Source organism: Passer domesticus, chromosome 5, assembly GCF_036417665.1.
Source record: "Passer domesticus isolate bPasDom1 chromosome 5, bPasDom1.hap1, whole genome shotgun sequence".
Lineage (NCBI taxonomy): Eukaryota > Metazoa > Chordata > Aves > Passeriformes > Passeridae > Passer > Passer domesticus.
Window position 1 is genome coordinate 28881474 of NC_087478.1, and position 15133 is coordinate 28896606.

At 40.6% G+C, this 15133-nt stretch overlaps 1 protein-coding gene across 4 annotated transcripts in view; it reads right to left on the minus strand.

The window, feature by feature from the left end:
• Positions 1-2827: 2827 nt before the first annotated feature.
• SCAF11 (SR-related CTD associated factor 11) overlaps positions 2828-15133 on the minus strand; it is a 50691-nt gene continuing 38385 nt past the window's right edge. For all 4 annotated transcript variants that reach the window (XM_064422508.1, XM_064422510.1, XM_064422509.1 and 1 more), the window contains exons 11-15: positions 11601-14102; positions 9255-9598; positions 6609-6827; positions 6045-6164; positions 2828-5667 (exon numbers count right to left, since the gene is read on the minus strand). In XM_064422508.1, the coding sequence (XP_064278578.1) occupies positions 5539-5667; positions 6045-6164; positions 6609-6827; positions 9255-9598; positions 11601-14102 (3314 nt within the window). In that variant the 3' untranslated portion in view covers positions 2828-5538. The remainder of the gene's footprint in view (positions 5668-6044; positions 6165-6608; positions 6828-9254; positions 9599-11600; positions 14103-15133) is intronic.

Below are 15133 nucleotides of genomic sequence, written 5' to 3' on the forward strand. Positions count from 1 at the left end.
TGAAGCTGTCGGCACAGTAACACAGCCCTTTGTTGGCCTGTGGTCTCACTCCACTGAAAGCTGTTGCAGCACCCTTGCCTGGAAGGAGGAAATGTGCTGCAGTTGATCACCTGTAGATCAGCCCTTTTTTTCCATTACTTTATGCTCAGCTGTGCTTGATGGTGCAGTTCCTGGTGTTCCCTGCGTGGAACTGCACAGCTGTTGGTGTTAATTACTGCCTGCCTGCCTGCAGTTTGGGGCAAAGCACATCCTGGATTGGAATAATTTTATTTTGACTAAAAATACACTGTTCTCATTTTTTATTGCTAGTTTCAAACTTCAAAGGGGATAACCTGGAGGGAGAAGCCCAGAGCGTGTGGTGAGGTGTGAGTTCAGTTCCCATCATGGCCCAAGATCTGCTGACATGCAGCAGCTGCAGACACACGAACTCATCCCCTTGTGCTTCCTCCCTGCTCCGCCTTTTCTGCCAGGTAGTTACTGGGCTGTTGGACACTCCTCGCATGAGTGGGTGCAGAGAGCTCCATGGCTGATGTCCCTTGGCTTGCTGGATCAGGGGATGTGTGTGCAGGCTGCAGAGCGTGGCAGGGGCAGGAGCTGAGGGAGCCAAGAAGTTGCTCAGGGTCCTGTGTGGCAGAGGCTGCACCTGCAGCACATGAGCTGCAGCTCTGCAGGGGCAGAGCAGCTGCCTGGAGCTGGTTTTGGTTCATTAATTTGTTCTCTCCTCACCAAATAACAATTAATGCAAAACTAGCACAGTGGTTCCCCTAAGGGAATGAATGTGGGGGATTTCACAGAGGGGTTTGAATTTATGAATCATTTTCAAGTGGCAGACAATTCAAGACTGCCTCTAATGAGTAAAGTTATCACCAGTTTGTTTATGGTGGGATGGTAATATCTTCTTAAATTATCACTACTTCAAAGCCATCTTGGTTTTAGAAGCCTACTGGTTTTCACCTCTTTGTATCAGAATCATCACTTGGGTCTCAGCTTCTCCTTGTCTGTGGTAAGATAACCAGAAATAAATGGGAGCCCATACCTTTGAAAAAAACCTGATTTATTGCAGGTGAATAGGAATGCAATATTAGAGTGACAAAAATCTCGTAAAGGTGAACCATGGTAAAGGCTGCCTTGTGCTGTGATGCTGGGTGGCTGTTGGACAGCTGGTCTAAGGTGGATTTCCTGCAAACTGCAATCTGCGTGGGTATGTGAGTTTTGTTCTTAGGGGGTTTGAGCCTGCATGTCCACAGGACAGTTGCTGCCGTGGCAAACAGTAAATTTTTCTTTTACACCAATGTCTGGTTGTCCTGACCTTTGGAGGACACGGGCTTGCACCCTCATTCCAGTTTTCCTGCTGGCCTTAGTGGGCTCCTGTGAAGTTTGAGGTAACTGACCTGCAACTAAACTCGTAGGTGACCCACAGCCCCTCAGAGATGGAATCCTCACCCCAGCCCACGTAAATGCAGTGCCTGCACTGTACGGGGTGTGGTGGATTTCCCCTGGACCCAGGATTGCTCGACTGATATTAGCAATACTTGTTTAAATAGTCCTCTAGGAAAAGCCCTGCAATTCCAGGTTCAGGCCTTGATGCAAGACCATGTGTAAGCTACATTCCTAGTCCTCAAAACCCCTGAATTTTTGTAAAGGGCTCTGGAATTTACAGTGAATTCTGACTTCCATGAGTTCTTTTCTGTCATAATGCTTGCTACTGCTCCAAAGGATCAAGAAATGCCTGGCTATTTTTACTCCTTATAATACTCAGTGGGTTTTAAATTTCTTCAAAACTTGAGGACTAATTATAGACAACCTGCTGCCAAAATCTCATGTGTGTGGCTCCTGCAGTAGTTTGTGTTGGATTACACTCTGGGTTTGAACATTTACCCTGTGTAATGGGCATTGACTTTATGGCTGTCAGCCCCTGTGCTTACTGCACGGTGCAAGACAATGATGATCAGGTCGAGCTTTATTGTTGGTGGGCGAGTCCAGGAGTTGTGACTGATACTGGAAGTGCCAAGTCAAGTTCCAGATCCCAGCCTGTGCTCTTCCAGAGCTTCATCTCCTTCTATACAAGTACTTACTTGTGCTCTTATTGGTTTTCTTACTAAACTGGTGATTAAAAACTTTTTTTAAAAAAATTCATAGATACTCCATTAGTAATAATTAGTACTATTAGTACATTAGTAATAATTAGTACTCTTCAATTACTGAAATTGGTGATACACTTTACTGTCCTTACTGTCATCTCTACTATTTATCAAGTATTGTTCAATGTGAATATTGTATGGTGTAGTAATCATGAAAAATGTTGCCAGCGTATCTCCTTAACTGTCACTCTCACACCTGTGCCAACCTTACCTATGGAGCTGCCTCATGCAGGGACAGTGGAGCTAACTCTTGGAAGCAAAGAGATGCCTGGAATTTTGTTCCCAAGGGAGGCCAGCTCTCCTGCACTAAAATCCCCCGAGGCTATTTCAGTGCAGCTGCTCCCTGCTTAGGTGGCACTTGTGCATAGGGCACGCCCAGGGTTTGAATCCTGCCCTGCTTTTGCTTCCCACAGCAGTATTCCACTCACACCCTGAACCCCTCCATGTTTTTCAAGCCCAGGGTGAATGGACTCTTGGCCACCTGCATTTGTTTTTTTCTAGCTTGGAGCACCTGCAGATGGGCAAGGCAGGGTGAAGACTAACTTAAAACAAATGAGATGTAAACAGGGGGGTGCCCAGACAACAGAGGACAAGATAAATGCATGTGCACAGAAGGAACAGGAGCTACCTTGCTTTCCAAACCACACCACTTGAGCCAGAGTCATTTAAAACCAAACACTGCCAGCTGAGAGAAAAGAATTTATTACAAACTGTTAAACACTACATGAAACTAAATTTTTCAGTAGACAGCACTCCAGCCCACATACACAGTACTGTGGACTTTGGACAGCCACCGTGCCCGTAAGGTGTATCTTTAGGATGAGACATTCAAGCAACATGCACAGTGCGAAAGGGGAAGGGGTGCAAGGAAAACCCTTTTGATTTGCATAAGTTGACAGAAGGAACACTTTTGTAATTGTTTCCCACGTGGTAGTTTGGATTGAAGGAATCACCACTACCCTGGAGGCAGCAAGGGAGCTCAGTCCCCTCCTCTGCTCTCAGTGCTGGTGCCTGTTGGGCCGTTCCAGCAGAAGGTGTTTCAATAAGTAGAAATACACCTTTCACCCTGCTGGAACACAGCCAGGACTCCGAGGTTGCCGTACTCCCCTTCCCATGCAGCTGCACCAGCAGAGACCTTGCTGCTCTTCAGCAGAAACAGGAGCAGAGTCTACAGATTAAGGCAATGCATTTCTTTAATTCAACATAGAAATTGTAACAAACTGCATATTTTCTGATAAATTCTGAAGGATTTAATTGTAAAAAATAAAGTTACTGATCACATGCTACTCTATTTGGTATTCTTCATTAGGTTTTGAAATACAGTGGAGCATCACTATAGTCACTGCCCCAACAATGTGGAAGCCAGTGACAGCTTCTCTTCCACCCAGGAGCTGCAAAACAAGAAACTAATCACCCCTGCCTTCTCCCAGTTCAAATCCTCCCTTGTTTCTTCCCACCTCCCCCAATTTCCACCTCTCTTCCAAAAGAGGAAACAAAACCCTTGAAACACTTATCTGACTCCTGAAAGGAGCTTTATAGCAAGGCTCAACTGTATAGACTAGAAAAAGATATAAAAGTGATTAAAATCCAAAAATTCAGAGAAGGAAAATATAATAAAGTACGCATGGCGTGATAAACCAGGATACACATAGCAATTTGCTACATTTTTCAAAAAGTGCTAACCAATTGTAGCTTAAAATATTTCAAGAGATCTTACAAATTGCTATCATACTGTAAAACTGTGTATATTGAAAAGCCTAAAACCTGACTTGACTGTAGAAAATGTATTATATCTGTTTCTAATTTACATAGCATTTGTATTTAGGCACACAAAAATAAATATAGACAGTCAAATGCTTCATTAAGTCTGCAGAAAGTTATAGTTAAAACCAAGCAATCACCTGCTGTGACAAACATCATGCTTTTACACCTCTCTCTCTACACCACACGTGTACATGGGAGGATATCCCTTATGTCATCCTTAGGCTTCTGCAAAAGTTACTTAAAAGGTGAGACTGTTTTCTGCCAAAACCAGGTAATTTGGGAACTACTGGCTACAAAGAGATAATTCCTCAGAAATCTCAACTGATACTTTCTGTTAAAATGTTTTATTCCTGCTTCTGGGCCAGGAGGCTTTGGGCTGGAGTGGAAGCCAGGCTGATCCAACACCAATGGCCCAACAGGACTGTAGGGTTAGTGACAAGATTTTAACAGCACTGTGTAAGAGTAAGGCAGCAAATCACAGTAAGGCTCCTTGCAGAAGGATCTGCTAAGGAACACATGGTGATCTCAGTATTCCAGCAACCTCCCTGCTGCTGCCTCAGTAAAACTGGTTTACCTGAGGTGTAAGTTTTCTGCAGGCACATTCAGTGACCTGACAGCTCTTTTTTGAATGCTTGTGGTACCTCTATTAATCTGTCTCCAGTGCTCAGGGAAGCAGAAGACACTTGGCCTCTGATGGCATGGGCTCACCAATAACAGTCTGGTGATTCATGCCACAGTCCCTAATAATGGAGAAAAGTATGGAGCTGAGATTGGCACAAGTGGCAGTCTCTGGTCAACTGGGAACCTAACAATAAATTCCAGCTTTTTTGATTTTACTTGAAGAATAAACTTTTCTGTTTCTCAACATCCAGCTTTGGTACACTAATTTCCTGCTAGCCTAAGTGCATAACCCGAACTGAGGTTATCAGTGTGTGGTGACTGAGGACTTTCGACACATAAAAATTATTCAAGTTATCCCACTATCTTGAAACAAATTAAAAAACATCACAAACAATACCAAGCAGCATAATTTTTATTTGGTGTTACAACAGCTGTGCAGCACCCATGCTTTTGGGCACCCCATTTTACTGTTTATGACTTTTCTTTTTGAAATCTAAACAGTTGTGTTCAGACAACTCTATGTGCTTTTTTAATATACACATTGTGACCCCTGCATTCAGCCTGTCCAGTTAACAGTAGAAATATTTGTCAAGGCAATTAATTCTTTTATCTTTGCTATAATTAGGGAGCAATCAAAAGAAAAAATTTACTTTAATCTGACTGATCACATGTACTGTACATACCTGTTCCAAACCCAACGTACTCGAAGTTTCTAAGTTAATGCACTCTCTTATTCAAGTCAAAATGCTGTACATCTAAGTATCCACACAACCGTACATTCCTAATGATTCTTCTTTACACCTTTATTCTTTTTAGAAATCTGTTTTTAAAAAGGAATAAAGAAGTTGCCCTGCAGATCTATATTTCTTTAGAACAAAACATCATACACTACCTTGAAAAATAGTTTTATCAAAACCAAATTCAAATCACTGTCATGTACAATTTTCAGTTAACAGTTCACATTGAAATTGCACTTTGCAGATAGAATAAAACTAAAAAATGAAAACATATTCTATTTCCTTTCACAGGAGACTGCCTCTTCAGGATTTTTCTTCCGTGAATGCTTGTATTTGTCTACATACGCTTTCACTAGATTTGCCACTTTTGCAGAATTAACTTCTCCACTCTTGCTGTGACAAACCTGCAACAGTTTAAAGAACAAAAACGTTTGAAATGATTCAAACATTTCCATTGATTTGCCACAGTTCCACATTATTCATTTATTTCCCGACACTTTTGATTCTTCCATCCCAGGCAAAACATATTTTAAAACTCCTAATACTTTCCAATTGCTTCCTAAATACTTCTGAATTCCCATTCAATTCTTCCACACAATAACCAAGTTCTGTTCTGAGAAGCCAAAGAAAGCTCTTGTGGATGGACAAAGAAGAAAGGTATTTTTGCTTCTCCCTCTTCCGCCTTTCCAGCAACTATGAGCTGTTCCCAAAAATGAGAAACCCACCCCAAAGCTTGCCCCAAGGTGAAACATGTGCAGCTTGGATTACTGGACCAACTTACTTTATCTACAGCTTTCCTCACAATTTCTTTGTATTCCTCCTTAGTGATATCTTTGTTTTGGTAGAAAGGTTTGATTGCAAGCTTGACCTCTTGTGCTGCTTTTTCTTGAATTAACAATTTCTGAAGAGAAAACAAACTTGAGTGTTATATTTCACTGCCTTTGTATCTTTATCAATCACAAGTTAAAACTTTACAGGAAAAAGGTTGCTACAGAAGATTAGAAAACCACCCCCCTCCTCCCCACACACACATTTCAGCTCTCATGGGAGCTGCCTGTGCTCTGCTAAGCACAGAACGTTTTCCCACAGCAATTCAAGTGATATTTATAATAGTGCTGCTTTAAAGTAGACTACATTAAAAAGAGTCAGAGGCTAATCTGTGTCCTATGGCTGCCACAAAAATATTACATACATGATAGTATGGAGTATGTTACACTCAAGGGTTATTGTCATAACTTGCTATTTTTTAGTACATCAAAATGCATTTATATAAAAATTAAATTTTATGTTTTAATGTAAATATATAAACAGTGTATATAAAATATATGCTGAACTTTGAACTTGCCTGGTCCTTCTTCGAGCTATCTGCACTGGCTTCCACTGTTACATTTGCTTTGTTTTCTCCCAATTTTACAGCTGCATTAGAGCTCTTCATGTGACCTGATGACGTTGCATTACCCGAATTTGGTCCCTGAACTGTTCCCACGTTTCCCAGGACTGCTGCTGGAGCAGGCAAAGCTGGAGCACTCATGCTGTTACTTACATGAGAAGCATTTGGAATACCCTGTTTTAAAAAGTTATCAGTAGTTAATACATCATTCTTCTATATGGCAATGTGGCTTTCTAGGAGTCTCAGCTGCTCTAGAACGAGCACAAAATACTGCATGCTTTGCTTCATTACCCAATTTCCACACTGCCCATTATTTTGGAAAATACACACATTACATTAGATCGACTCAAAGAAAAAAAAAAACAAAAAGAAAAGTTGAAAAGTAAAGCATCTTCCACGTCACCACAATGGCTGCAATTTCTAGCTCTGATCCCAGTAACAAAATACCCTGCAAACAGGCATGGAGGCTGTTAGTACAAGGGGAAAGAAGTTTATGGCTGCAGAATCAATCTGATTTACAAAACAAGGATGTGATAAGTAGACATTTTCTAAAAAAAATCAGCACCTAAACACACATGCAAAAGGTACCACCCAAAGCTACACCTGCATTCCTGCATCATAATGATGTTGCTTTGAAAACATCTATTTTCATGTTTGTTATCAGCTTGAACTTGCAAATATAAATACCCAGGCAAGAGACGAAACGCTGGCTGAAGTACCAGGATCTGTTTTTCAGGAAAATCCATTTTCTGGTCGTTTCCAAACATCACCAAAAGGCACTGTACATACTTTAGAACTGAGAAATTAAGTAGCTCTCAGACTTCAGATAGAGGCCATTTTTAGCAAAAGCCCAGAACATCCTCCTGACATGTTTCTGGCAGGCTACACTAAACTGCTTTTTTGCAGGTCATCTTTACACATCTGCATTTATCTAGATGGAAAATAATGAAACAGGAATCTGAGCTCTTTGCAAAGGACACAGAAATGGAGCTGTTATAATCAGCATGCTAACGCTCACCAGTGTGCTGTCTTCATTTTCCTTTCAACAGGAAGGACAGGTGGTGTCCTGCAGTATTCAGTCATTTCTATTGTGCTACCACTGAGGGGTTGTTGAATGAAAGCTCAAAGAAAAAGCAGCAGCAGCAGCTGCAAGAGCATTCAGGTTCATGGACACGCACCCACAAAAGCAGGTAAGAGCAACAAGTGTAACATGGGCTTTACAACAGGTAACTGCGTTTTGCAGCAACACACAGTCTTTACAGAAACATATTTATTGCTGCACTGGATACTCATTTCAGAGGTTTGAAGCCTATGTTCTGACTTCTTACATTTTTAGAGGTTAAATCTACTGGACTTCCAATTGTGAAAATATTTTAATTAAGACAGGAGGCATTAATTAAATCAACAAGCAATCTACCAGTATTTTAGTTCCAGCAGTACCTTGCTGGTTTGCTTTGCAGTGTATTAAGTTATTTCATATGGCCTGTAACCCCACTCAGTATTTCCCACAGCACTCAGCTCTCCTTTTCTAATTTAATGACTATAAACAGATGACAGCAGTGAAAAGTGAGAACAATGTAGGCCATTTATCAGCTCACTTCAGATCTTTACAGATGATGCATGAAAACAGAGGGTTAGAAATAGTTTGCTCACTTTTTCAACCTGGAATGTAGGGGAAAGTGGTTTAGGTTAGAAAAAGCAACAGCAAAAGAAAAGCACAAACCCCAGTCAACTCCTGAAGAGCCCTTTACTTATCATAGATACAGTATTACATCTTGCAGGGCCATGGGTTCTCCTCCATGTTGTTCACATTATTTTCCTTGACAAAAAAGCTCTTCATATAAACAGCCAGCTACAGGAGGAGCTCACATACATAAGAGTTGTTTTAAAGATATCCTGAGAATCATAAAAAGATGGTCTGACCTGCCCTAAGCATGGCAGAGTCTTTCTGAAACTGGAGAAATAAAGTGGGAGTTAGGTCTCAAACAGGGCATGCAAAATCAGGAGAATCGGGTAAGAAGGTAGAAGTAAAAAACACCAAAAAGACCTCAGAAATTATTAATAAAAAGGCTCAAAAGATTAAACAGAATAAATGCATGTGTGGGGAAGCCACTGAGATGGTGACAGCTGGAGAATGGATGTGTGGAACAAATGGGTGCCATGTAGTACTTGGCAATTTTCCTCTGTTGGTAGACCCCCATGGGATGAGAACTGCAACACAGAAGTTTAGATCACTTCCTGCATGCTGCTGAAACAGCATTCAAGCATTTGCTAAAATGCTTAAAAATCAGGTTGGAAAGAGGAAGATTTAGTTTTGGAAGCAGGTCACTTCTAAAATAAAAAAGATAATGGACAACACTGATGAAATTTTTCAGTGTTCCATTACCACAGAAACCTGGTTATGATGCTGTATGCTGTTATTTTTTAAAAGCTACAACCTATATGCTCATGGATGCTTCCACTTCAAATTTGGTGCAGGGTGGAAGAAAACAGGCAAGAGAGAAAGAAACTGCAAGTATAAATTTATGGTATTCAAGATAAAGAATCCTTAACTGGTATTATTTCACCACTGTTCTTGCCATGGCTTCTGATAAAGCATACCTGCAATTGTTTTCCATCTTGCTGTGAAGCAATGTAGTTGACTTGTTGAGATGGTGGGGGTGGAGGTGGAGGCGGAGGTAATCCCTGAGAAATATTTGTGGGAGCAGCTACCTGTATGAGAGGCACTCCAGTAGGGAGATGCATGGGCATTGCAGGGTGGATGTTGAAAGGATTTCGTTGCATATTCATCAAGGGAGGGTGGACACCCACTGGATATGGGAATATGTTCATAGGTTGGTGCTGTGCATTCACTTGCGGCATTACATTCATTTGTTGCTGCATCATATTTATTGGTAACTGAGAACTATCATTTTGCTGGTTGCCTTGGTCTTTGAGGTTTGGATCTGCCAAAACAAAAACCAGACAGTATATCAAGAAGAATTCTGTACTTCATAAAGCAAAATGGGAGCAAGGTGTCTGAACTCTTAATTAAGGATGGATTATCAAAAATCTTTCTATAATCTCAGTATTTTCAAGATATTGCACAGCACTCACCACCACACATGCCATGAAAGCAAATGCTAGTTTCCAAGTTTAAAAAATGTAGGTTACTATGAAAGCTTGCATTTTGAATTTGTTTTCTATACTTGTTCCCATAACAAATCCAATAAATTATTTCATCACAATGAAACTGTAATTTTTCACCTAAGAGTGGGAAGACAACATAATTTACCCAGTAAATTTGGCTTCTGCAATTGCACAAGGTTAGTCACACATTACGACATCAGCAAGTCTCTGCTCCTGTACAGTGAGTGTGATTCACACACACTCGCTGTACAGTTCTGGGAATTACAGGAATACTCTGCTGGGATTTTTCACACTGAGCAATAAGTCATCCTCAAACCATTTAGGAGATATTCATATTCAGAAAGAGTTGTTCAAAAACCCTGTAATGGTACAACAGGTAAAACCTAGAAGTAAAAATAACCTCTTGGGCTAGCAGGTAGCTCTTCTTAAATAAATTACTTTGATATCTCATCTTCTCTTCAACAGAAGCCAATAAGTTAAAATCTAGACACAAGCAGCAAGCCCTCCAGAAGTCAATAAATTAGTTTGGAGAAATGACTGATAGGCTGCATTTAGATGTCCTTCGTTAGAATCCCTTCCTTAAGGAACCCGGTCATCTAATTCACAGGGATCACAATCTAAGGCCTTACATGTCAGCCCAAATCCTCATTTTTAAAGATAATGGGATAACAGAATCATTGAGGTTGGGAGGGACCCATTGAGACTCTCTGGTCCAGCCTCCCTGCTCAAGCAGGGTCAGCAAAAGCAGGTTGCCTTGGAGGACCATGTCATGATGGCAACCTAGCCTGTTTTATCCAGTTATCAGAGATAACTATTCTCAGCTTCCAAAAGTGAATAACAGCATGACTGTTCCTGAACTACATGAAAAAGTCTTTGAATCACAAAATGCTTTCACCTACAGGTTTGGTAAGTTTTCCCTGCAGCAGATAAAAGGGTGACAATGTTGCCTCAAAACTAGGAAGCACTGATGCACTTATCTCTCAGAAGAGGGAGAAAACTGCCTGCACATGGGATGAAAATGGATAAAAATGAAAGGCAAAACAAGGAGAGAGTGCAAGAGTGCACGTGTAATTGTCTTCAGAAATGTATTTCATAATTCTTGAATTCAATTCACTTCTATCCTTAAAGATTACTAATCAGGGCATTAATAATATGTGGATGACTTCTAAAATATTCAGAATCAATCTCATCCACAGTTCAGTTAACTTACTTTCTACCAAAAAGTTTATTTCTGTCAGGGCAGTTGTCTTTTAGATATAAAGACCCCTCCAAAAGTGAATTAGACTTATATTAACATTTTGGAGGAATTTTAAAACTGAAATACAGTGAAGGCACTGGTTTTGTATTTATAAATTACCCTAGATTTTTTAAAGCATTTAAACAGTACTATGCTTATCTAGGAGGAAGATAAACATCAACATGCTGTGCATGGTCATCTCTAAAATCTGCCATGTGGGTCTCCACAGGCAAATTCATGTCTTTTTGAAATGAAATAGCCTTTTTAAAGTTGTGCAGCTACTAAAAGTAACTATGAAGATATGCTTTCTCTTCAGCCAAATCAATTTACTTCAGCAGCACTTTTCAGATGCACAGTCCTTAAACCTGAACTTGGGCTTTAAGCAAAACCAAGAAGCCATCAAAATACAAGAAATCACCAAACTCCACCTTTGCCCCTCCATATTGCAAAAAGAGTATGGATTCACCCCAAATATTTTTTTTAAGAATATATCAGCAGATCAGATCACAGGAGAATGTGACAGAATTGTGCTCAGCTACTGCATCTGTGACTAAGCTATTATACTTCAAAACCATGAATACCTTGTTCAGGTGTTTCCTCTTCTTGTCTCATTCCCCATCCAGACTGTGGGCTTGATGAATTGCGTCCCCTTCTGGAATAATAATTCTGCACATCAGCAGGTAAAGTCTTCCTCACAGCCCAGCTGGACGCAGATGTCCACCCAGACCTGTCAGCGGGTGTATCGAAGGAATACTCCTGCTCATTCTTACGCTTGCATGGCTGCTGTTCTGAGAACCTTGAAGCTTCATTCCCAGAACCATCTGAGTTCCCTGAGAGAGGTTTTCTGTTTTGCCAGTGACTGTCACTCTGGTCTCCATACATGAAACCACTTCGGCCACGGCCACCTCCACGGCCACGCTGACCTCTCCCTCGATTTGGAATCCAACTTGAACCAAAGTTTTTATTCCAAGACTGTCCTGCATTGTCATGCCTGCCCTCTTCCCAATGTGGTTTCTCTCTCTCTCTATTCCTGACTTCAGGAACAGAGTTTATCCTCTCCATTACCCAGTCTGGACAATCATTTCTCTGCTTATCTGAAGAACACTGATCATCATTGCTTTTTTCTGTATTATTGTCCTTCTCTTTTTTAAGATTTTCATTCTGTTTCTCTTGATCACTTCTCCTGTATCGATCATTTCCTCTGGGACTTCTCCAGCTGTCATTTCCCCATCTCTCTTTCCATCGAGGTGAATGACTTTCCCTCTCATTTCTAGTGAATGAAGAACCTTTATTTCTAGTCCTAGATCGTGATCTTGATCTAGAGCGTGACGGTGACCTAGACCACCTCCTATTTCTTCTTTCTCTGTCACGATCTCTTCTTTGATTATCTCTATCACTGCTTCGAGACCTAGATTTTCGCCTTGGAGATGAATCCTTAGTTCGTGATCGAGAAGATGATCTCCTGCTTTCCCTGACAGTTTCCCTTTTGGGAGATCGAGATGGTGGTTTTTTCTCATCTCTGAGTGTGTCTCTTTTTGGAGAACAAGATAAGGATCTCCTTCCCTCCTTCACAATTACCTTCTTGGGTGATCGTGAGCTCCTGTCTCCAGTTGTCTCCCTTTTAGGAGATGGTGATTGAGATTTCCTGCCCTCTCTCCCAGAAGGAGACCAAGTTGTCGATGGAGAGTGAAATCTAGATCTTCTAGTTCGAGCCTTTTTCTCTGTTTTGAGCTCTGGCTGGCACTCTCTTGCTTGAGGAACAGTTTCATCTTTTTCATCAGAACCTGATATAGAGTTTCCCACATCACACTGTAAGGAGTTAACTTCTCCTTGCTCTGTACTTTCAGGTGGTACTAACTGCTCAATCTTCGGTTCATTCTGGTCACTGCAAAATGAGTCACAGTCCATTGGTATCATTTCATTATTATCTTCACCAAAATGTTTCTTTTCAGCATTTACTGGGAGAGACTCTGAAGCTCCACCCTCTTCACTTTCTGAAATGGTGTTCTCTTTTAAGGGCTGTTCTGATGTACTGTCCATAGAAATACTGTGTAGTAATGCACCTGGTTCTTCATCTTGAACAGGTTTTGTATTTGCACAGTCTACTACTGGTTTTAGTTCAGTCTCAGAATTATCTGTTTCCATGGTTTCAGGATGCTCAGGCAATTCACTTCCGGGGCTCTCCAATGGCTGATCTTTTCCCAGAGGTTCCAAATGTTCCAACAATTCATTTTCTGGACTAGCTATGGGTTCATCTACTTTTGTCAAAGTTTCTGTGTTCTCCATTAATTCTTTTTGAGGACTACATGATGTCTGATCTACTTTTTCAGAAGTTGCATGGTCACATACATCATCTTTGGGACTAGCTACTGTTTCCACTTCTTCAAGAGTATTTTCACAATTGTCCTGATTGGCAAGATCTGCATTGTTTTCAGTAACATCTTTTACTTTAAATTCCTGACTCTCACTTCCTAAAGTTAGTATTGGGAGTTCTTGAAGAGAAAAACTAACATCTGCATTGCCTGAAGTGTCTTCATCTCTGTCACATTCTCCTGTAGTTCCCTCAATTTCTGCATGCTCATTACAGCTTTCCAATCCATTAGCAGATTCTGTTTCTACATTATTCTTCTGTGGGAGACTTGCATTATTGCTTTCATTATCTGACTGGTGGTCTTTATCTAAAGTTAAGACAGCTTCAGGCTCAGCAATGTCATCATCTTCCACTGAGCCACGGGGTGATTTTTCAGAACGTGCAGAACTTCTCAGTTTCTTTTTAACTGCAGGTGTTTGTTGTTTAACTGCTCTTTTAGACTTGCGTTTTGGAGGAGCATTCTCTGCTTCTGAATGAGTTTTATTCAGAGATGGGTTACTGCTTTCAGGGGCACTGAAAGCAGAACCGCTTGATCGAGGGGAGCTCCGAGACTGAGTCAGAGCCTCATTTTTGCTGTTTCGTGCCGACCTTCTCGTAGGAGTAGTAGCAACTGATTTCCTCCTACTTCCTCTAGTGCCAGATGAACCAGAAGCTTCCTTTTTCTCTTCCCCTTCTTGGGTACATGCAACAGCATATCCTTTGCCTAAATATTCTAATAAAAACAGAAGACATTAAGATTTGATAATAACCATTTATCTGAACATATTTAAGAGCATAAAAGGACCTTCTGCAGCATAACAGATATCCTCAAATAATACAATTTAAGATTTAGTATGTAATATTGCCACAGCTTTTTTTCTTTTTAAATGAAAACTGGTTGCTTTAACGAACAGAAACAAGGTAAAGGTAAAGTGACACATCAGACATCTGAACACACAGTTTAAAAGTAGTGCTGGCATGACTACATAGACACTGATAGCATGCACAGTGAAAGTATTATTTGTTATTTATGAAACAGCTGCTCAAAGATTGTCAGCATTTAAGCTGTTAGAAAAGTAATTAATTAACCACACAGCAGTGTTAGCATATAGCAGTTCCTGTCACTATAACAGGCTTGTTGATAGTGAAGTGCAGCACTAGAGAAAGGGACATTTTCCAGTGGCCATCATCCACTGATGGCACACGTGCAGCAGTAGATCAGACACAGCAATGACAGTGCAAACTTGTTCACCAGTTATAGGGCAAACTGAACTTAAACTCTGCCACAAGACACCCAAGGTGCCAGCAGCACCTACAGTGTGCAGCCTACAGTGCATCAAAAAACCAAAAGCTCTACAAAGAATGACTAAGACACACCTAGCAAGCAGCTCAGCTCTTGTGTTGGTACTGCACTAATTTATTTCATGCCATCTACCATTTGACAAAAATTTTGGTAGGGAAGCTAAAGGTTATATTCACTGCACAGGGAGACTGCACTGTCAGCTGTGAAAGCTTCTGGTGGACAATTCAGGAAATAAAGATTAACTATAATTAAGTAAATATACTTTAATGTAATACTTCAGAATTAAATTAATTTCTTGGGATGTCCATTAATTTGTTTCACACTTTGTGTAGATTTCAGGAAGCATCAAGGATGTGGTATTAAAATGAATTCTTTCACAGCTTCCATTTCATACACAAACAGTGCAAACTAAGAAATATTAATTGCTACAGATTTTGCAATAAATCTCTCACATCATAAAC